The sequence below is a fragment of the Solanum lycopersicum genome, chromosome 8 (genome assembly GCF_036512215.1).
Source record: "Solanum lycopersicum chromosome 8, SLM_r2.1".
NCBI lineage: Eukaryota > Viridiplantae > Streptophyta > Magnoliopsida > Solanales > Solanaceae > Solanum > Solanum lycopersicum.
In genome coordinates this window covers 67,707,273-67,730,873 of record NC_090807.1, presented here as the reverse complement: position 1 = coordinate 67,730,873, position 23,601 = coordinate 67,707,273, and the positions used below count along the sequence as shown (strand labels likewise).

The window sequence follows — 23,601 nt, the reverse complement described above, 5'->3', positions numbered from 1 at the left end:
ATCGAGTCTTAAAATAGATTCAAAATCATTAGATTAATGATATATTTATATATGCACCACACATTATAAATTAAACACATCATAAATTAAAAGAAAATAAGTAATTATAAATTTAATTAAATGACTTTTTATTGCAAGTGTTAAAGTATATAATTGATTTTTGAAAGGAAAAAAGTATTTTTAAAAAACATGTGCTTAGCAAGTAGGAACAAACTAATACTAAGAAAATTTCAATTAGTGACAATAATAATATCATAATAAACACATAGAAACGCCATTAACATTTTACATCGCCTTGGTCAGATTTGTAGAGCTCACTTCTTTTTCTCTTCCCATGTATGTATGTATGTATCTCCTTCATCTTTTCGGTTTACTGTTTCTCTCTGTGTTCTACTAGGTGCTTGCTCTGCTTTTGGGTGTGATCTCGACTTGTGTTTCTTCGTTTAATTTGTCGAATTTATTTCTTTTCTGAGCGATTTGTTGCCTTCGGATGTATATATGTTAGTAATTTAGCTTCGTTTTTCTCATGCATGATATATCTTTGTATGTTTGAACTGAATTTGGGCGTTTTTGCTTCTTTCGGAGATTTGTAATTTTGAGTTTCTTATTTTTTGGTTAGTGGCTTTGCTTTGCACAGTGTCGTAGATATCCTATGATCTATAGTAGAAATGTCTATGCATAGTGACATTTTGGGAAAAATTTGGAACGAAGTGGTTTAAGCATCAAACGTGATATCTACGTGGTTTGCGAGCTATTGCACCTGTGCACACCCCAAGGGTAGCTGCAGCGGTTTCCCTTGTCATAAAAAAAAAGCATCAAACGTGATATTATGCTATGTCATTTGATTTTGTGTTTTAAGGTTGGGAAATGATTGTTAATGGTAGCTCTATTCAGTTACAGGCTGAAGAAACAACATTAAAATCAGATAAACTTGATTGGCCAAAATAGGGTAAGTTCTATCAACTGAATCATGCCTTACAATCTTATGCAGTAAAATTATATGTTGTTGTTTTTTTGGCATTTTTCTTATATTGTTGTGTAAATGGTTTCTTCTGCAGCAGAAGCGTCCGTGGTGATCTGTTATCATGGGTGAACCGGAAAAACATAGAATTTTAATGGTCTCAGATTTTTTCTACCCCAATTTTGGTGGTGTGGAGAATCATATATACTATTTATCACAATGCTTGATTAAGGAAGGCCACAAGGTCAGTAACCACAGTCTCCTGTCTTAAAGTGTTATTGATTGAATATGATTGATAAGAGATTAATTTTTTTGTTCCCCGTGAAGATAATCTACTTTGTCTGTACCTGGAAGGGACTTAGTTTTGATCTGCATAGTAAAAAAATTGTCAAGAAAGAGTGAAATTGAGAGAGAGATAGGAGCTTGATTTGTTATAATCAGATACTTTATATGAATTCATTTTTTGTTCCTTTGTATAAATTTCAGGTGGTAGTTATGACTCATGCTTATCAGAATCGTTCTGGAGTAAGATATATGACAAATGGGCTGAAAGTTTATTATGTCCCTTGGAAGCCGTTTCTCATGCAAAATACATTGCCAACCTTCTTTGGAACACTTTCAATTACTAGGACAATTCTGATAAGGGAAAAGATATCGCTGGTACATGGACATCAAGCCTTCTCAACCTTATGTCATGAAGCTCTAATGCATGCTCGCACAATGGGTTACAAAGTTGTATTCACGGATCATTCTCTCTATGGGTTTTCAGATGTTGGAAGTATTCACATGAATAAGGTGCTACAGTTTACTCTAGCCGATGTAACTCAGGCTATATGTGTTTCTCACACAAGCAAAGAGAATACAGTTTTAAGGTCTGGTCTGCCGCCTGAAAAGGTCTATGTTATTCCAAATGCTGTGGACACAGCCATGTTTACTCCTGCTCCAGAGCGACTCAGCAGGGATGAAATTGTAATTGTTGTGATAAGTAGGTTAGTCTATCGGAAAGGAGCAGATTTACTCGTTGAAGTGATCCCTGAAGTATGCCGTTTGCATCCCAATGTAAGTGGTTCTTTATCATCATGGTCTTCGTTACAAAACTACTCTATGGAATTTGACCTTGTTTATGAATTCTGAACTTTGGCAACTCATTTGGATGCATTTCTAAGGTTCGCTTCATTGTTGGAGGAGATGGACCCAAACGAGTGCGTCTGGAAGAAATGAGGGAAAAACACTCTCTTCAAGACCGTGTTGATATGTTGGGGGCTGTCCCTCATGCTAAAGTACGGTCTGTACTAATAACTGGCCATATATTTTTGAACAGGTGCGAGACCTTCAAGAGTTATCATGTACACCCTACAACTTATATCATTTTATTCTTTGAAGTTCCTCTATTTGACATCTGTCTTAGTTTCCTTCTTAAGAAATGCTATCTTGTCTTCTGGTTTAATTTTGACAGGAACAAAGAAGAAGAGATCCTTTATACAATCATGATCTACATATTTTATCTTATAGCTCAAAGTCACTTCTATTTTGTTGCTTGATGATTCTATTCAGTTTCTTTATCTTAAATTCTTTAAAACTTCTCTGTTTTTCGTTCTCTGGAAATTTTAGATGCTTTACATCAATATTTTTCTTTCCGTAGGTAGTAATTCTTTTGATATGTGCTTTTTTGCAAAATTTCGATAAGTTATATGACCAAAGAGGAATTTGTTGGGCGTTGTCAGTGGAAAGCATCTCTTCCTCTTCTTTATATGATATTGAGCTCTTTTTGTGCAGCCTTGAAAAAACATATGTTCCCCTTCTTCTTTTTTTGGGGGGGTCATGAAAGACTTGGTTATGCAAAGGTTTTCCTTGTCTTGATACAGAATAAATGATGCTAGGTGCTTATTTACATACACCAAGTCTATGTTGATCCACTAATTATGATAATTGTTTGTAATGCAAAGTTTCCCTTATTTGATACACAAAATATGTTGCTTAATTTTTCACAGTTTTCTTAAAATTTATTTATATTGGCGGTGTCTAAGAAACCTTGCACACACCTCGACTTATCCACCAGGTATAATGCTACTTCTCACCGAAGTAGATATCGGGTAATTGAGTCTACCAAGGTGGAGATGGATGACTAGAAATCAACCTTTTTTGTCCTATGCTAGAATTTGAACCGTCATCTCCACTCCCAGCTTCATTGACCGCTAGACCGCACTTTGGTTGCATCAGTCTGTGATAATCTACTGAAATGTGATGCTTTGTTGGTCTGTACATGTTTGTTGAATGTTATAATCATGAACTGTAGAAGAAAAATGATATTGAATTTCTTTAATAAGTAAACTTTACAAAGATGAATGCTACCGGCCAATTGGAATGTCTTTTGTTTGTACTTCCCATGTCCATATGATTGATGGAATAGACATTTTGGAAAAGTCAGTGTAGAATTCAAACATCTTGAAGGGAAAGGATTCAGTTGGAGAATCCATGGAAGTGTAATTCTCATTAAGATCACGTAGTCGATTCTGCATCCTCCTTGGCTCTTTTTTTTCTCAACAAAAAGATGCTTCAAGTTGCAACATTGAGTATGTGATCTTAATAAGATAAAGGAATCAACTAGGTGGCACAATAAAAAAAAATCTTTACATAGTTGATTTTTATATTCAACTGCAAATGTGAGATTGAAATATCAAAACCATGAATGATGTGTGGCTCCTTAGAACTTGTGTCACAGCTGTTAAGCTAAATTGGATTCATCGGTTTCATCCTTCCTTCCAGAATCATCAAAAATAATAAAGAAAACATTGAAATTGCTCCTTACACATTCTTCTTCTGCAAAAGCAGTCACAAAAGAATATCATCTGAGGATATTTAAACATGCCTGATTTGTGGTTGAACAACAACCAGTTTTCCACCTTCCCCGTTTCTAATCCTCATTTATGCTCCTATTTCTTGCATTACTGTGCCAGTTCTTTAACAGAAGCATTTTGCATCGCTATATTGGAAGCTGCAAGTTGCGGATTATTAACAGTCAGTACACGTGTAGGAGGTGTTCCAGAGGCATGTCCATGATTCATTTCTCTTTGCTTGACTAGTTAATAGTTCAAGATCTTCTTGCCTATATTTTGTAAGTTGTTCGTTATTATTTATCATGTTTTGTACCTCTTGTCCAGGTTCTTCCAGATGATATGGTTGTTCTGGCTGCGCCAGATCCTACAACTATGGTTCATGCCATCACAAGAGCTATATATATGCTTCCTCAGATCGATCCACAAGATATGCACAATCGTGTAAGTACCACATTTCCTTTTGCTTATCCTTTTTCTTCATCTTTTCTTTTGAGCGAGGTAGCAAGGGCTGTTTAGTTTCTACTCTCTTGAGATGTATAAATAGTCTCGTATTTTAGGTGAGATCTGAAGGAAATTGAGGTTAACCCCAATCTTTCATGGATGTCTTCCAACTCAATCTCTTGAACAAAAGAAAAATATTTCCAATTCAATTCCCCCCTCCTGTAAGACACTATGCTTGCAATGAGTTTTTGCTCTTCTTTTTGTGGAAGGGAAGAGAGGACAGCTATGCAGCGGACATTTAAGATAGATTAGAAGACTGAAGATATAGTAGTTAAAAGGGAAAGATTTGTTTGTGGTTGTTAAGTTCTCACATTGGTGGAGGAAATTGATTGTTGTCTCATTATATGATTTTGGGTCATTGTCACCTCTTGAGCTAGCTTTTTGGGTTGAGTTAGGTACAAAATCTTCTGGGCAGTCCCATTCTGATTCTTTGTTTACCCAATTTTAGGCCCCCACATTATTTTGTCCGTCTTCTAGATGTCCAATCTCCTAGGAGTGAGGGGGTGCGGATGTTAAGAGTCCCATATTGATGGAGGAATTGGGGATTTATCCTCTTATGATCTTGGGCAATCCTCACCTCGAGCTAGCTTTTGGGTTGAGCCAGAACCATAATCCATTTCAATTAGTGGGTTCACCGATGGCAGAATTTATGATTAAAAAAAGTGCAGGGAGTTAATTTGGGGCACAGTTTTAAACGATAATGTGAAAAAGTGTTTCTACGGGTTTGTTAACTAAGAATAAGAATTATAGCGATCTTACTGACATTTGGTTTCTACTGCCAGATGAAAAAACTTTATAGTTGGCCTGATGTAGCCAGGAGGACAGAAATTGTTTACAACCGTGCTTTGAAATGCTCCAATCCACCTTTGCTAGATCGATTATCAAGGTATACTACTTTCTGAAGAAAAATGGTTTGTTAAGATATGTCATTACCCTAGAGAAATAAATTGAGAACAGATAAAAATCAATTAGTTATATGTTATTTCTCTTTTAGTAGTGAAAGACCCTCTTCTTGTTGTATAGAATCTTAAATTAATAAAGCTTGAGCAATAAAACGTGGCTTTTTTTTTTTTTTTGTGTGTGTGGGGGGGGGGGGGGTAATTTGTGGTACAAGTAAAATGAGATAACTGTATTGCAACGTAAATTTCTCTGGATTTTTTTATCCTCCTTTTGATGTCCTAACTTGTGCATACACAAGGTTTACATGACACCTTCTAGGCCTTCAAGCAACTGAACATGATTGTTTTTGGTCCTTTGGTGACCTTAGACTGGGGGGAAGCATGCATCCTAGATTCAATGCTCGACCTTGTAGGCCTTAAGGCGGTTGAACATTCATTTTGGGTTGCCATCTGTATCATTTATTAAGCCAGTGAAGATTGCTTCCAATGATCGGGAAATAAAAAATACATCCTAGATTCAATGCTCGACCTTGTAGGCCTTAAGGCGGTTGAACATTCATTTTGGGTTGCCATCTGTATCATTTATTAAGCATTGATTGTATAGAGTTTGCATATGAATAAATGTTTCTTGCAGTTGATTAAACTTCCAAGTTAATTTTCCAGGTACCTTACTTGTGGCACTTGGGCCGGGAAAATATTTTGTATAGTTATGATAGTAAATTTTTTGCTCTGGCGTCTCTTGCAACTATGGAAGGTAAGTTACTCACTCAGATGTACTGACAAATTCTTTTGGTTTTGTATTGCAATTTCTTTTTTTCTAATAGACCAACATTCTTTTTGTTGATATCTATAAGCCTGACAAGGACATTGAGGTGGTACCTGATATTCAACTTCCAAAGTCTCAACATGAGGAGACACCATTAGGTTCCAGGAAGGAAGAAAACTTGTGATTCCGGTGCTTCACCCATTGGTGCAGCTCAGGGTCATTTACTATTCAGACACAATGTGGAATTAGGATTCAGGTAAAGTGTTCTACATAGTACATCTTTCTTGAACTATTTTTCTTATCAATTCCTTTCTATTCCTCAAACTAATTGACCCTTCAAATCACTAAAAATACTGAAACTTGAATTTTAAATCTACGTTTCATTTTTCTATGTTAGACAAACAACAACAGGTTACTAGGAAGAAAGCGGTTTCCAGAATGTTTTGGTTCTGGGGTTTGATTGCCACGAAAAACGATTGTTGGAGTTATAGGATCCTATGGCATGTTCAAATGTTTCATAGTTGGTGCAGTAGCATCCAAGGCTTTCCCTAAAGCATGAACAGATCAAACTCATTAACATGCCATTGTCAATATAAGTCACTGAGGATGATGCCACCGGTTTCTTTTTAGGTTACGTTTATCAATATATGCCAGTTCTGTGGCAGTGTAATATCAATGTTTTTGGTTTGGCATTTATAGGAGTTCTTCTGTGAATGTACTTGGGCTTGGAGAACATAGGGTTACCCAGTTTAGTAGATTGTGTTGTGAAGAAGAACCAAAATTTACATGTACTAATTTTCATGTGAATTATGTTCTCAAACATGCTACTTACTTTTATTTTATTTCTTTTTTTAAAAAATCTAAATCTAGTCCACTGTCAAAATTCAAATTCATAATTCAGATTCCTTGATATATACTTTTGGTTGTAAAATAGACTCTAGAATATTAACTGGCACCCTTAGTACGTAATTGTAAGTACTAAAAATGGACAGCTACACAAAACGCAAAGAAATTTGCTCAGTATTAATTAGACTGAAAAGATATGCCACATTGACTCGTCGTCTTTAAAATACCTACCAAAAAAAGTTATCACCCTTTGGTTCAAAATAAATACCAAATTGAATAATGAGACAGTAAGCATATAACAAAATCTTAATTCTTATATGTCAATTCACGTGCATGTTGGAGTTAGTTAAATTAATTTTTTTTTAAATTCATATATTTAAAATTTTAAAAGGTTATTATCGATTAAACTTCTTTTATACGCAATTAATATTGATCGTTTTTATCTAGTTGGTTAATGAACCCAAATCCAACCTCATAAAAACTTTTGGGTTCAATAACTTTGAATCCAATAGCTTGTAAGACCAAAGGGAAAAATTCCACAACACTAAATTGAATGTATTGCCCTTAATATACTCAGTTTTTAACTTTTACTTTCAAAATAGACAATTTTTTATTTTTGTATTTTAAAAGTATTGTCTAGTGGGGGGAGGGACATACACAAGTTGTTTAAGGAACTGAAGTTATTATTTTTATTTTATTTTTTAAAACAATCTTTTAGCCATTTATCACCCAAAAAATTGGACAAGAAAATCAAGAATTGGTGTGGTGAGTGTGGAGTTGGACGTGTCAAATACTTCCAACCCTTCAAACGGTGCGTCAAACTCAAATCAAATTTCTAATTTTTTTTTTAAAATAAAAAAATTCATATTGTAAAATCTATAAATTGCAGCAAGGAAGTGAATTTGTTTATATACAGTTTGAATTTTTTTGATTACAGAGAAATTGAAGATGAGGCTATTGAAGGTAGCTACGTGTAATTTGAACCAATGGGCTATGGATTTCGACTGCAATTTAAGCAACATTAAGCAATCTATTGCGGAGGCTAAAGCTGCTGGAGCTATGATCAGGCTTGGACCAGAGCTTGAAATCACTGGATATGGTTGTGAAGATCATTTTTTAGAACTCGATACTGTTGCTCATGCGTAAGTTCCTTTTTTTTTTTTGCTGAAATTGATAAATATGAAGCGTTTTCGGCTATAAAAATGCATACTTCATATGAATTAGCTTACAAAATTCAGTAGGGGTAGCTTAATGGCCCGTTTGGTGTATTTGAAAAATGTAATTTTTGTTTTCAAGGTGAAAATGGGTGTAAATTGGAGTTTGTAGTTTGAGTATGAATACAAATTGTGTTAATTTTTAAAATTTTGTGAGTGATTTGGAGTGGGGAAAGTGAAAAGGACTTCTCTGTGTTCTTCAAATTTCACAAAAGTTGAATTATGGAATTTTATGGCCAAACATGATTTCCAGAATTCACTTCCAGGAAAAAAGTAAATATATTCATGGCCAAATACCCACATAGATTAGAAACAGATATAATGTGTTTGTGTTTCACTGAGCAGAGTACTTTCACCTCAGTGAGGAAATCATTTGAGCTCATTCCTCTTTTGTAATGTCTTCACAAACTCGCAGGTGGGAATGCTTAAAAGAATTACTGTTAGGAGATTGGACTGATGGGATATTATGTAGCTTCGGTATGCCTGTTATCAAAGATTCAGAACGTTACAACTGTCAAGTGTTGTGCCTAAACAGAAAAATAATCATGATAAGGCCAAAGATGTGGCTAGCAAATGATGGCAACTATCGAGAACTTCGATGGTTTACAGCATGGAAATCAAAAGATCATCTTGAGGACTTCCATCTTCCAAGTGAAGTTTCAGATGCTTTGTCTCAAACAACAGTGCCTTTTGGTTATGGCTATGTCCAGTTTCTAGACACGTATGTTGACGTTCATTTTCTTTATTCCTTTTTTAGATATTGTTTTGCTTTTCTGCCCCTCTTTCTCTTTCTTGCTGTTGATTGGGCGACTTGAAAACAGAATTTATGTGTCTTCTTGGTTGCTTAGTTTATAGCCTTCTTGATCTACAAGAGGATTTAATCCCTCTATATAGTATTATTTGATATAGATGTCGTTCAAGGAACCTATCTTTCCTGGTCATTCAAAATTAGAAAGCTTTGTGAATAACAAACAAACAATGAGTTGAAGACCGAAAAGTAGTCATGTTTAGAATTGCAGTGTTATGTTTCAAAACACATGTTTTTAGAATTTACTTGTATTAAGTTGAGCATTGAAGTTGGTAAAACATATTTGTGGAAGGCACTAAATTTTCGAAACTTGTCCCTTTAGCTTGTAATGTGCATGGTTTTGGTGATCCGGTTTTTGCCTAAACCAAAACACATCTATATTTAAGAAACTTAAAATTAAAAACCAAAAAATATTCAGGAGTGTTAAAGAACTGGCCTTTTTGCTTTTTGGTTCTAGTTCAATGTATTTGGGTTTATCGGCTTTTTTGCATTTCACTTGATCATTTTATATATAAAAAAATATCCTCTAGTATAACATCTTTTTTGAAAGTGAGTAACTGAATAAAATATAACGACCAGCTAGTTTAATAGCGGATGCACTAAATATTACCTATCATTGAACATATACTTAAGATATAAGTTACTTCTACCATGAAATATTGAAAACATTCTGAAAAAGGTAGACTATGCCTTGAACTAGACACGAAACAACTTATAAGAGATTAAAATATAAATTCTCCATTTCTTCTTATCATTAGTTGGGGATTATTGTTTAGGATTATCCTTTCATAACCAGTTTTTTGAAGTGTATGTGCAGAACATTCTAAGTCTGCTTATAACATTAATCCTTTCATCAGCTAGAGTATAGAAGTCACTTAGAAAGGAGCTATACTTCAGCATCCACAAAATTTCAGCCCCATTTGTAGACTAGCGATTTGGTGTCAGCCATTCTGTATGGTTTCCGTAGTGATTGAGAAACTGCTACTTAACTAAGTTTAATCTCTGTAAACACTTCTAGGATTTAAATAATTAACAATGACATAAGTTGAGTAATTTTAGTTAGTAACTCGACATTATGTTATCTTTTTAGTAGTTTTGTGAAAATTCTTTATTTTTGCAAAGCGAAAAAAAAAAAAAGGAAAATGATAAAATTCTTGATTGCAATGTGCTCATCTGGCAAAAGAAAATTGGAATAAGAGAAACAAAAATGAAAATTCTCTGCCTAGCCTAAATTCTTCTTTGTGGCCACATATCATGGGAGATTTCTCTTACTTAATACACATCCCCGAACTTAGCAGTCAAACAAATCATGCATGTGTATCAATAGATAAGTTACAGCTTATCGACTTGACCATCATATTATATGGTTTTAAGCTTCATTTAATGTTGCTTTCAGAGCTGTTGCAGCTGAAGTTTGTGAGGAACTTTTTACTCCTCAACCTCCTCATGCTGAGCTTGCATTGAATGGTGTTGAAGTGTTTATGAATGCAAGTGGAAGTCATCATCAATTACGAAAGCTTGATCTTCGCAATCGTGCTTTCATAAGTGCCACACATACTCGAGGGGGAGTTTACATGTACAGTAATCACCAAGGATGCGATGGTGGCCGTCTCTATTATGGTAGCAAGCCTGTCTTTTGTCCTCGTAGTAATCTACCATATGAGTAATCTATATAAGCTGTATTTCTTAGCTTAGGTGATATGAAGATAATTGTGTTTAACTCACTTTTCTAACCTATTTCAGCAGGTTTATTATGACCGTGTATTCATTATTCATTTACCTTTGGCAGATGGATGCTCTTGTGTTGTTGTAAACGGAGATATGGTAGCACAAGGTTCACAATTTTCTTTGAAGGATGTTGAAATGGTTTTTGCTCAAATTGATCTAGATGCGGTATGTTAGAATTTTTAACTCAATATCTAAATTTTTTGTTATATAATATCATTACTTGTTCCTTTTTTGCTAATTGGTAAGTGGATGCCTAAGTCTTTTGCAGTTACCAAACTAATGGGAACAAATTGGATCAGATTATGGTGTAAATAATGATCCAACTCAACTTCGTAATCTGCATATATTTATTGCTCATCCGTGTTTTTTAGTACTGATTCTACATTTGTTTCATTGAAAGAAATAACACAATGTAGTGGTACGAACTTCAGCATATTTTGCATTTTGTGGAGGCTTCTTTGATGTATGCATAATTGTGTGAAATCTTTTGCTGCTGAAATCTCTGATGTTTTTATTTAGTTATCCATTTTTTTTAATGACAATGGTTCTTAGTTCCCCTTCTGTACCAGGTTGCAAGTCTCAGATCATCTATCAGTAGCTTTCAAGAGCAAGCAAGTTGTAAAGCTAAAGTTTCCAAAGTATTTGTGCCTTACAAGCTTTGCCAACCTTTTAACCTCCTAATGTCACTTTCAAGTCCACTCAAGGTAAGTTGTTGTGTAAGGTCGATGGTTTTGAAAACCTACATATGCCCTTGTAATGAGTAATCCCCGTACTTTTTCTTGTTTAAGTAGCTCTTCTGAGTCAAAACCTTAGGCACCACCCGCTTCCACCTTTTTCATAGAAAGATTTTGTTGTTCTCCTAGTCACAACTTATGGATATTTTGCTTATGCTAAGATACTCGTGGACTGAACTTTTAGGAGCCATTAATTTATGTCTCTCAGGAGAAAGAGGGTCTGTCTATATGAAGGATTTCATACTTCCTCTCTTTCCTCTTCTCCTGCCTTTGTGTGTCGGTGGGGAGTTGGAGGCTTTAATTTTCTGATCATTTCCATTAGATTGATCTCTGATCACATGCTTCTATTCAATTGAGTTTTTCAAGCTGAAGTTATTCCACAACCTTGGCCAAAATTAAAAAATGCGTCCATCCATCTACTGAAAAGGACTTGCAAAGCATCTTATATTTCAGCTTTTTATACACTACATTTAGTTCTATCTTATTTTGAGTTCTGTTGCATCTTAAGCCATTAGTTTCGAGTGTAATGTCTTGTGGATTCTTCCGTTGCTTGATTAAGTTGGCTTGGTGAACTGCATTCTCTTTCCAGATTAGATACCACTCTCCTGAGGAGGAAATAGCACTTGGACCTGCTTGCTGGCTGTGGGATTATCTAAGAAGAAGTGGTGCATCTGGTTTTCTGCTTCCACTTTCTGGTGGTGCTGATAGTTCCTCCGTTGCTGCTATAGTTGGTTCAATGTGCCAGCTTGTAGTAAAAGGTTTATTGAACTAACTGCCCTTCTAAACATATATATTGTTGTGTTCTAGCTATTTCCCTGTACTTGTAGCTAGTTTTTGACAATCGTATTGTCGTCATAGTACATAGGTTTTTCCGTAGTTTGGGGGTGCAGGATAAAAATGCAGTTGTATGTTTCCCTATCCTCTATAGCCGTTTGAACCTTCTACTAGTTTCTTATGTGAACTAATAGCCGCCGGAGGAAAATGATAGATAATGGTTGTGTTGTATGATTACTAAATTTGATGATTTCTTCTCTAAAAAAGTGAGAGCATGGAGTTCTTTTTTTGGTAAAGTAAACAAATTTCTAAAGAATGATGGTTCACTTATAGGATATTAGGATAACTTCTTGTGGCGTTGCTGAACTGAAAATGCTACAACATGGCCAAAATTTAGGAGGATCCTTGATTTATTTCGTGGTCAAGGTTCTGTTTCTGCTTCAGATCAACTGTTTTTTCGTCTAATGTTCTAGAGCTGGCAAGAAATTGTATGAATGATCTTATTATTCATGCATGCTCTCCTATACACATACTATGTCTTCAGTTATGTTGTGCTGGCTGATAAATTGCATCATGCTGCTAGTAATGTCTATTTCATCATTTTAGTTCAAGGTAAACAGCATGAGCAGCATGTCTGAAGATAAGCAGACTATTGAGTTTTGTTTTCTTTATAATTCAATTATAACTGTCAATGCAGAAATTGCAAACGGCGACAAGCAGATAAAAGCAGATGCTATTCGAATTGGCCATTACACTGATGGTCAATTTCCAACAGATAGCAAAGAATTCGCTAGACGCATTTTTTACACTGTTTTTATGGGATCTGAAAATAGGTAAGAATGTCAGCAAGTCCCATTATTCTGTCCTTCTCAGATTCTGTTCTGATCTATATGTATTCTCTGGTTCCTTAATTGGCATGGAATTGAAACTCCGAAGTAATAAATGACTGCTTTGCTGATCTATATGTATTCTTTATAACTTCTTTGCTAATTTTCAGTTGGAATTTTTTTTTATTTGCCTGGCCTTGGGCAGCATACTTCTGGTTCAGAACTGGGAGCCTTTTTAGTACAACAACATACCCAGTGTTGTCCCACAAGTGGGGTCTAGGGAGCCTTTTAGTAATCTTAATAAATGTAGGAAATTTGAACTTCACAAATATGAGAATTTGGGTCATCGTGAACTCTTGGCTGGACTCACTGTCATGCTACTGCCTGCTAAACCAAGCTTATACCCGTCCTAGGAATTCTAGGGGTCAGCCCTACCTATGATTTGTCCTCAAATGACATTTATTCTCTAACATCAAGGTACTCAGTAGCAGTCTGAGAACTACATAGTCACCATGAGTCTAATGACACCTTTGCTTTGAACTTTAAGGGTTTTGCATGTTTCACTTGTATATGGTGGAGTATATTAGAGCGAGAATGATCATCCCCAACTGAAGCAGATGATTAAATAAAAGATTTCAGACCTTTTCTATTGAATCATAGATGTCTTATTCAATAGAATCTCTCTTCTGTAGAACACTAAAACTCTTCTTTCCAGAACTCTGTTTGAAAAATGATCTATTTGACTTATAGTTGAGATAAACTTGTGTTGTTGATAGTGTATGCATATGACAGTTCAGAAGCCACAACAACTCGGGCAAAGGTGTTGGCCGATGAGGTAGGATCATGGCATCTTAATGTGAGCATCGATGGAGTGGTCTCTTCGCTAATCTCTCTGTTTCAAACACTCACTGGAAAGCGTCCACGCTATAAGGTAGAAAAGTTTGAAATAAATATTACCATTATCTATCTATTTGCTTTTATGTGTTCGCTTAACTGAAGTGAAACCCTTAACCTCATGTTGTTTGGTCAACTAATAGTTGGTTGGACTAAGAGAAACTATATCTGGAATAAAGACTAAGCTATTGCTTCACAGTGCAATCTTGACCTGTTTATTTGTCTGCAGGTAGATGGGGGATCAAACATTGAAAATTTAGGGTTGCAAAACATTCAAGCTCGGGTCCGAATGGTCCTGGCATTCATGTTAGCATCTCTGCTGCCATGGGTCCATAACAAACCTGGGTTTTATCTGGTTTTGGGTAGCTCCAATGTGGATGAAGGATTGCGTGGTTACTTAACAAAGGTAAAAAAAATTGTTCTTTGAAATATTGTGTCACTATTAACCGCATTTATCCTATAATAGCATCTTGTTAACCGAGGATTTACGGGAAACTACTACTGTAGTGCGTTTTGAATTGATTTGTGGCCGTCTTGAACTCTCCTTGTATATTTATTCTATGGTTGGTGAATGTCAATAAACAGATAGTAACAAATTGGATTCACGGTTTTTCTTTAGCTGATCTCTTGTTTCTCTAACACATATCCTGGTGATAACTGTCTATCATGCAGTATGATTGTAGTTCAGCAGATATAAATCCAATTGGAAGTATCAGTAAGATGGATCTTCGAACATTTCTGAAATGGGCTGCCGTTCATCTTGGCTACTCATCCCTGGCAGAGATTGAAGCTGCACCGCCCACTGCTGAATTGGAGCCTATACGTGCGGATTACAGTCAGGTATCTGATTTAGTTTACTGCCAATTTCAGTCTTTATGATGCTTTTCCTAGTAATGCTGGTGACCATTATTTCCTGTTTCTGGTATTTTTTTCATCCTTCCGTTTGGGAGAGTTCTCACCCCTAGATTCGATAATTTTAGCATGAAAGTTCTTGACATCTCTTTTAACTAAATATGTGGAGTTTGGTTATGTATGAAGAAGTGATCAAGCGCAATTAGAAGTTTTCACATTACAATATTTGTTTAACAGTTGGATGAAGTGGATATGGGTATGACCTATGAAGAACTTTCGGTGTACGGACGGTTGCGCAAGATTTTCCGCTGTGGACCTCTATCAATGTTTAAGGTTTGTCCTGTTCATTCTGTAAGACATTATAGAATCAGACTTGTTATAGGTCATTTCTTCCACATATTTTTGTAGTCCTTGACAAGTACTGAATGATCATATTGCAGAATTTGTGTTACAAATGGGGAACAAAGTTGACGCCTGCAGAGGTGGCTGACAAAGTGAAATACTTCTTTAAATACTATTCCATCAATAGACACAAGATGACTGTCATGACACCTTCATATCATGCTGAGGTACTTCACTTCTATGTTGCATGGATCCATTACTTGCATTGAGATATCTGTCTGGTAATGTTAGAGTAGTCCCACATAGGGCATTGAATAAGGTTACTAGCAAGTCACCGCTTTGAATGTTAGAGCTCAAGTCAGACCAGAATCGCAAGCTTTTCTCTTTGCGGTTCATAAGAGAGTGAGAAAAAAAGAAAAAAGAGGGGGAAAAAGAATTAAAGTTTACAGATTGGGTATGGCCTTTTATATGGCCGTGGACAATCCTCGCCTCATGAGATGGCTTTTAGGCACTTCATGGATACCTCAAACATATGCAGAAAGTCTGCAAATGCTCTTATGGAAATACTTATATATCCATGCAACTTGAGGCTTAAAACCATTTTAATGCTTTTGTTAGGTTTGTTTCGTCAGAGGAGCCTCATCATCATCCACATCTCAATCCCAACCAAGTCAAATTCGCCCATACGAGTTTTCACTTACTATATCGCATCTTAGACCGTCATTACACAGAGTAAAATGAAAATAAAACTGCTATATGATCTTTGGATGTTTCATCAGACAAGCATATGACTTTTTTTGTATTGCAGAGTTATTCACCCGAGGACAATAGGTTTGATCTGCGCCAGTTCCTGTACAATGTCCGATGGCCTTACCAGTTTCGCAAGATTGATGAACTTGTAAACGAGCTTGATGGTGATAAAATTGCTCTTACAAAATCGACTGATGGGGAAAATGTGAACGTTACAGCTGATGGTGGGATGGGTGTTGTGGCAGCAGGCTCGGGTGATCCAAGAGCTGGCTTCTAATTCTAACTTGACACAGTTTAGCTCATAATACAGCTGATAAGGAGATACAGGATTTCCAAATGTTTTCTGAACTATTGAGTCTAATTTACGTACGTCGAATTTACTCTTATTTAAGAAAAATCAGTTCAATATTTTTCAATAATGAAAACCCCATCATTTGTGATCTGTTGTATAAACAAAAAATTTTATATTTTGAGATCAAATCTATCATTCTTCTTAAGTTATATCGAAATCTCGAGGGTAAAAAGGTGAGAAGCTCCAATAGGAGCATTTGCCTCCTCGCAAGGAAGTTTGCCGGACTATGATGAGAACTTAGGGATCATTTATTTAGATCAAAATCACCGATATTTGATTCTAACTTCGAAATAGGATTAAAAAAATCGCAATTGTTAGGGAGCATAATTTATCCCGACCATAAGTAATTTTATTAACTAAATAAACCATAAGGTTATATCGAAATAATTCAACTCCGACCAAACTTAAGGCTAACTTTATTAACAAGGTTTCGGAATTCGTTACTACTTTATATCCTTATTTTTAACAATAAGATTAGGAGGCTAACCTCCTCCTTTTTCTCTTTCTACTATATGCGGTATTATTTGTCTTATTTCATTTGTGTTGTATCATTGTATTCTTAGGTACAAGTCATCCAAAGTATTGGCACTTGTCAGCAAGAGAACATGTCCAATGTAATAACTGGGTCGAAATAGGAGTCAGATTATGATGCTCAAAAGATGAACTAAATAAAATTCTGAAGTTGTATTCAACAGATCGAAGCAACATACAAGCCGTCGTTCTCAAAGAACGGAAACATCCTTTAGTAAAATCTTCACCTAAAAAAAACTAAGCGAAGGGGGGAGAGATTTTTCAGAACGAATGACAAAACTTGCACTAACCCTCACTTCAAACTACTCTATATATCCTCATTTCCTGCATCTTTGCAGTATCAATGGAGATTCTTTGGAACAGCTTACAGCTCATCATGGCTGTCATCTTCTTCTTCCGATGCACCGCCACCTGGGGCTCCACCTGATCGTTGATAAACAGCTGTGATGATTGGGTTGCAAACTGCCTCGACCTCTTTGAGCTTCTCGTCATAGTCCTCTTTCTCGGCGCTCTGGTTATCGTCTAACCATTCAAGGGCTTCTTTCGTTGCTGTCTCAATCTTCTCCTTCTCATCAGACTCGAGTTTGTCAGCTAATTTGTCCTTGTCGTTGATTTGATTCTTCATGTTGTACACGTAGGTTTCCAAAGCGTTACGGGCATCAATCTTCTCCTTCACTTTCTTGTCTTCCTCAGCAAACTCTTCTGCTTCACGAACCATACGCTCAATCTCTTCTTGGCTTAAGCGGCCCTTGTCGTTTGTAATGGTAATCTTCTCTGCTTTTCCAGTACCCTTGTCTTCTGCTTTGACATTCAAGATACCATTGGCATCAACTTCGAATGTGACCTCAATTTGGGGGGTTCCCCTGTTCAAACAATATCAAGTTTCCAATTCAGATCCCAAAAAGTTGTTTGTACAATTATCTAAAGAGAAGAAATGTAACTGACCTTGGAGCTGGAGGAATTCCTGTAAGATCAAACTTCCCGAGATTCCTACAGTCCTTGGTAAGACTCCTTTCACCTTCAAAAACCTGTAATCAACATGTGGAGAAAAAACAGTGAGAATCGGAGCATACCAGAGGACAGGTTAATGAACATTTCTGGATAATGAGCTGTAGGATTGCACAAATATGAAGCAAAGCAATACCTGAATGGAGACAGTGGTCTGCTGGTCTTGGTAAGTGGTGAAGACCTGGGACTTCTTGGTTGGGATAACGGTATTTCTGGGGATCAATTTGGTCATCACACCACCAACGGTTTCAATACCAAGGGTGAGAGGAGCGACATCCAGGAGAAGGATATCTGCATACAAGAAACATGTCACAATCATTCACCAAAAGCTGCAAACTCACACGTTATCAAAACCAATAAGCAAATTATGGCAAGAAAACTAATTAGATCATGTACCTTTAGTTTCATCTCCACCCTCACCACTGAGGATACCACCTTGAACAGCAGCACCATAAGCAACTGCTTCATCAGGATTTACACCCTTGCTGGGCTCCTTCCCGTCAAAATAGTCTTTGAGGAGCTGTTGCACCTTAGGAATTCTGGTGCTTCCACCAACAAGAACAATCTCATCAATCTGGTTCTTTTGTAGGCCAGCATCATCCATTGCCTTCTTCACAGGTCCCATTGTCTTTCTGAAGAGATCATTGTTCAACTCCTCAAAGCGAGCACGGGTCAGTGGTTCAGAGAAATCAGTACCATCAAATAATGATTCAATCTCAACCCGGACTTGGTGCTGGCTACTAAGGGATCTCTTGGCACGCTCAGCTTCTCTCCTTAGCTTTCCAAGAGCTCTGTTGTCCTTGCTGATGTCCTTTCCATGCTTCTTCTTGATCAACTTGATGAAGTATTCCATAATCCTTTGATCAAAGTCCTCACCTGCAAGATGTATCGGATATTCAAAATATAATCTAAGAATAACTATCTCATAGGATGGCATCTGAATCTTCCTCAGCTATCATAAAATACCCTCCCAAAAGAGCAACCCCACTAATGTGCAATCAATAGAAAAGTGTTTTAGCATTTCATTAGTTGATATCAAGTTGAGGAGAAGTCCATTAGAAAATACAATCAGGACACCCTAACAGCATTATGGTTAGCAGTATCAAAATGTGTCATGCTCAACTTTAAGTTGTTTCTATACCATAGATCCTTACCTCCAAGATGGGTGTCACCATTTGTTGCAAGAACCTCAAATACACCATTGTCAATGGTCAGAATACTGACATCGAATGTCCCACCACCAAGGTCAAAGACAAGAATGTTCTTCTCACCACCTTTCTTATCCAGTCCGTAGGCAATGGCTGCAGCTGTTGGCTCATTAATGATCCTAGCAACATTTAATCCAGCAATAACACCAGCATCCTTTGTCGCCTGTCTTTGTGCATCATTGAAATATGCTGCAGAGACGAGACAAGTCTCTAAATAATGACAGAAAAGAAAAATGAAAACAAAAAAATTGAACATTTGGGACCTGATAACAACATACCAGGAACAGTGACCACAGCATCCTTAATAGTCTTCCCAAGGAATGCTTCGGCTGTCTCTTTCATCTTTGTCAAAATCATGGCGCTGATTTCCTCAGGACTAAATACCTTAACTTCTCCATCCTTGATTTTGACTTGTATGTAGGGCTTTCCATCCTTGCTGACAATCTTGTACGGTACCAGCTTCATATCCCTCTGTACTTCCTTATCTTCAAATCTGAAAAAAAAAGAAGATAAAGCATCTCTTAGCATGACAGATATACAATCATAACAAAACATGTGAAACTAATTGAGAATTGTCCATTACTTTCTTCCAATCAGCCTCTTAACATCAAAGATTGTTCTTTCTGGGTTGACCGCAGCCAGGTTCTTGGCAGCCTCACCAATCAATCTCTCGTTATCAGTGAATGCAACCCATGATGGTGTAATCCTGTTTCCTTGGTCATTAGCTATAATCTCCACATGACCATTCTTGTACACCCCAACACAGGAATAGGTTGTCCCAAGATCAATTCCTATAACGGTACCAAGTTTTGTAGCCTCCTCCTTTGCATTGGAAAGTGCAGAAAGACAGCCTGTTTCAAGGAAAAGAGTAAGATAACAGATGACCCTCATCAGACTCTGGAAGTACAATATGAAATTCATGACATAACACAGCAAAAGGAATATATGTATGCACGTATGGAACTCATAGTCATATAAATCATTCGTACCTATTCCACTCAACTCAAGTCAACATACAGGCTATTCAGTAGAAATAAAAAAAGGGTCATAGAACATAGATAAGCTAAGAACAAAAACCAGCAACTTTTCGCATATTCAGACGATCAGTCAGCTAAATAAAAGGGTTTTCAAGTATCCATAGGATCTGAAAACGATCCTTCTAAATGTACATCATCCAGAACCACAGTCCAAACATGCATCCCAAATTATTAGCATTCTAGCAAGTACAAATTAAAAGGCTTGTCACCCGGAAAAAAAAAAGAGGACGACGATAAATGTCTAAAAGGTTCAGGATATATGCAATGCCAGTGTAGCAGTGACCTTGTTTCTCTGTCTGGAGTTAAAATCTGATCTAGAGTAGAAACTAGAATACATACACGGACAGATGCACGGGTGCATGTGAACCAACTACCTTTGCCATGGGACTATAAATAGATAATATACACACACCACGGTTATCAACATCTGATTAGATGATGTAATTCTTCAATCAAAAACAAGAACAGGAGAAAATAGCAGTGAGAATCTAATAAATGTTTGCTTATATTTATAAATGATAAAGCACCTAACCACTAATTTCATATCAGATACAGCGTTATTTCCACTTCATAAACGAGCATTTGAAATTCTCCTGTGGCGCACCACATGAATCATGCATCGACTATTCTATTCCAGTGCTAAATCATTTCTCCATTAAACACGATCGAGGAAATCAAAACAAGCCATATCAATCACACAAAACACCATACAAATCCTCAAACAGATGTGAAATTGTGTGAAAACTATCGCTAGATCTAAAATTAGCACATCAAACCTACAAATCTACAATGAAAACGCATACATTATAAACAAAAGCTAACAGATCTAGGATCTACTACATTCTAGATCATAACATAACAAATCAAATCTCATAAACCAGAAAAAATTCAAAAAACAATAATCAAAACAGATCTACGAGCAAATAGAAACAGAAAGTTTACCTAATAAAACGATCGCTAGCACGACGAGAGAATTGCCTCGCCTCGAACAGGCAGCCATAGCTTCTTCCTTCGTAATCAACGTAGAATACACTAAGCTACAGGTACAACACAATGTGATCCCTCTGTTTATCTTTTTCAGTTATGAAGAACTGGAAATGATGAGAGATTTATATATATAGAGCCTCGCGAGGTGATCGGGAGCTTTTTATACTGTGAGAAACTGAACAAAGACCCGAGGGGTCTCCGTTCAAAGAGTGACATTAGACACGTCATGTTAAATGACGTGGGCCAATAGGAAGAGGAGGGTGAATTCTTGAGCCAATAGCGATTGATCTTGTGCTGGGATGATCACGACCGTATGATTCGCTTCTGTACACGTGTCAGCATGAGAGATTATTAGGAATTTCAAGTAGGCTCACTTGCCATAGAGAGACATAAGTACATCAAAATAATGAGATTTGAATTTAATGTATGAAATTTTGTTGGATAGATCTTTAATGTATTTCAAAAATTGGTCAATTTAGTTAAAAATAAATAATATATGTATTTAATATTAAAATTGACCAATTTTTTAAATACTTTAAGGATCTGCGTGTATTGAGCGTAAGCTTCTACTTTATAAACTAATGTTATTGTACATCAATCAATTCTATATTTTTAAAATCACATAAAAAAATTATTTTAATGCGAAGAACAATGAAAAAGAATTTGTGTATGAATGATTCTTGATTAATTTTAATTGGAAAGTCTCTTTTTAATGAGAAATTTATTATACTCTGATTAATTTGAAGAAGAATCTAGGGTTTCATTTTGCACATGTAGGCTATTTTTATTTTAACGATAAAAGAACAATGTTTCGCTAATTAGAGATCTTAGGACTAATTGATACTTCTAAGATGCATCCAAAACCTTTTTTATCATGTTTATATATTAAGAAATCAAATGAAGCAAAGTTTGATGTTTTTGTCCATGAAGAAAAAGAAATGAAGAAACTAAGACTCGAAAATTACATACATTTATGATTATTAGTATATTTCTATGTTTCTTTAATCACCGAAACAAACAAGTAAAAATAGAGAAAGAATACTCATAAGAAAAATCATATAAAGGAGAATAAAAAGAGATACGCAGAAGAAGGCAAAAGAAGCTCACCAATTTCAATCTTCAAAGAGATCGATCTGCAAGAGTTTGAGATGCGAATTAAGAGTCGAGAGAAGGTCGCTCATAGAGTAGCCCTCCAATTGCCCTCCAGTTTTTGAGTGTACGTCAGAAGCAATTATTACTTACACACATATATATAGTGCCTTTCCACGCACTTTCGCCAATCAAATTAGGCCACGGGGCAAAAATTAAAAGAGTCATACCGTATATATTATGTTGATTTATGTACAACCGTGTGATGCTATATTGTGCTCCACTTTTGACTTCTATAATATAAAAGGTATATCTTTTATATATACCTTTTATATATATAATATTATCGAGATTTATGTTGTCTCATGTATGTCTCTCTCTCACACACATATATATAGAGAGAGTGTCTTTACATATGCTCTCGCCAATCAAATTAGGTCACAGGGCAAAAATTAAATGAATTATAGTGTATACTTTGTGTTGCTTTATATACAATATGTGATGTTTCATTCTGCTCCGCCCGTGACTTCTGTAATATAGAAAGTGTGTCTCCTGTAAATATAATTTATTTTTTCTAGATCTATGCACTTCCTAGTGTTTCTGCCAATTAGATTAGATCATGAGGGCAAAAATTAAAAGAATTATATTGTATACTTTATGTTGCTTTTCACACAATCATGTGATATTGTGTTCTATTGAAATAATGTATATACATGTATTACATATTTATTCTTTCACAGTACATTAGACTAGTTTACTTATTGATTAAGTTTGTTACTTAGTTAGTTAAGTTGGTTACTTAGTTAGTTAATTGACAGCTGTAGTTTGTTAGTTTGATAGATAGGTTGTTAGATACTTTTCATATCATCTATTATAAATGTACTCATACAGAAGGAATGGATTAGTTTTTCATATTCTCACAAATAATGTTTTACAGTTCTTTTTTCTCTCTTCTTCATCCTTAATACAACATCAGAAGAGAAGCAGCCATGGATGAGTCTCAAGCTCTCAATATAGCTTGAATATCCTATTTCAAAGTTTTGACAGCTCCAGCCCTTTCTAGCTTTTTCTATTTTTAATTTTCAGTTGAGCAGTTCCAAATTGACTAGTAGACGTTTTCTAACAAAGTTGACTTGATATTTATGGTGACTCGAATTCGACACCTCTAGTTAAGGATGAAAAAAATATTTAACACTCCATCACAACTCTTGTTGGCGTTTAATTTCAAGGGTGTCAAAAATTAGCTAAAATATAGGTAATCCACCATAATTTTATGGGTTGAGCTCAACATAATTGAATCGGGTCAATTTCAACTTACTTAAACCTTAATCCATTTTAAGAGAATCTTCAATTGCGGCAACTTAATCTCTAATTTCAATCTATTTTGAAGACTCCTTATTTGTATTGGTGTAATATACATTCTCAGAAGATATGTATTATTATCTATTTTATATCTTCTAATATTTATCTATCAATTTGTGACTTATTCTTTTATTTTGTTGAGTTGGATTTCAAATTGTGATTATATAAGGTGAATGAATTACATATTACTAATTTTTTTTAAGATAAGCGAATAAAATTGTGCGCATCATCACCAATTCTATTTTTAGCCCCTTTGAGCTCAAAATAAATTTGAACTAAACATGACCCAACCCA

At 35.7% G+C, this 23,601-nt stretch overlaps 3 protein-coding genes across 12 annotated transcripts; 2 read left to right on the top strand and 1 right to left on the bottom strand.

Annotated features, from left to right (window-relative positions):
• The first annotated feature begins 206 nt into the window (after window positions 1-206).
• LOC101245572 (phosphatidylinositol N-acetylglucosaminyltransferase subunit A) lies at window positions 207-6,719 on the top strand. Of its 9 annotated transcripts, none has more exons than XM_010327039.4 (11): window positions 207-344; window positions 895-949; window positions 1,062-1,205; window positions 1,448-2,020; window positions 2,128-2,282; window positions 3,919-4,009; window positions 4,123-4,239; window positions 5,082-5,185; window positions 5,862-5,952; window positions 6,053-6,220; window positions 6,362-6,719. In XM_010327039.4, exons 3-10 carry the CDS (start codon window positions 1,086-1,088, stop codon window positions 6,146-6,148), a joined length of 1,347 nt encoding a protein of 448 aa, XP_010325341.1. In that variant the 5' UTR covers window positions 207-344; window positions 895-949; window positions 1,062-1,085; the 3' UTR covers window positions 6,149-6,220; window positions 6,362-6,719. The 9 variants fall into 9 exon arrangements, with proteins under 9 accessions (XP_010325341.1, XP_010325334.1, XP_010325335.1 ...); XM_010327032.4 differs by having other exon boundaries at window positions 1,059-1,205; XM_010327033.4 differs by having other exon boundaries at window positions 242-344; window positions 901-949; window positions 1,059-1,205.
• Window positions 6,720-7,139: 420 nt separating this feature from the next.
• Window positions 7,140-16,230, top strand: LOC101245868 (glutamine-dependent NAD(+) synthetase). 2 transcript variants are annotated; one of them, XM_004245433.4, is made up of 14 exons: window positions 7,140-7,621; window positions 7,748-7,952; window positions 8,440-8,745; window positions 10,229-10,452; window positions 10,622-10,725; window positions 11,130-11,264; window positions 11,884-12,052; window positions 12,766-12,901; window positions 13,688-13,826; window positions 14,019-14,195; window positions 14,462-14,629; window positions 14,879-14,974; window positions 15,082-15,210; window positions 15,792-16,230. In XM_004245433.4, exons 2-14 carry the CDS (start codon window positions 7,759-7,761, stop codon window positions 16,008-16,010), a joined length of 2,196 nt encoding a protein of 731 aa, XP_004245481.1. In that variant the 5' UTR covers window positions 7,140-7,621; window positions 7,748-7,758; the 3' UTR covers window positions 16,011-16,230. The 2 variants fall into 2 exon arrangements, with proteins under 2 accessions (XP_004245481.1, XP_025888254.1); XM_026032469.2 differs by having other exon boundaries at window positions 7,464-7,621; window positions 7,727-7,952.
• A 635-nt stretch (window positions 16,231-16,865) lies between these two features.
• BiP/grp78 (glucose-regulated protein 78) lies at window positions 16,866-20,988 on the bottom strand. Its single transcript, NM_001247707.2, has 8 exons — window positions 20,812-20,988; window positions 19,416-19,683; window positions 19,111-19,325; window positions 18,779-19,021; window positions 18,021-18,500; window positions 17,761-17,915; window positions 17,562-17,644; window positions 16,866-17,479 (listed from the first exon to the last, which is right to left on the bottom strand). The coding sequence occupies exons 1-8, from the start codon at window positions 20,867-20,869 to the stop codon at window positions 16,981-16,983; spliced, it is 2,001 nt and encodes a 666-aa protein (NP_001234636.2). The 5' UTR covers window positions 20,870-20,988; the 3' UTR covers window positions 16,866-16,980.
• Window positions 20,989-23,601: the final 2,613 nt, after the last annotated feature.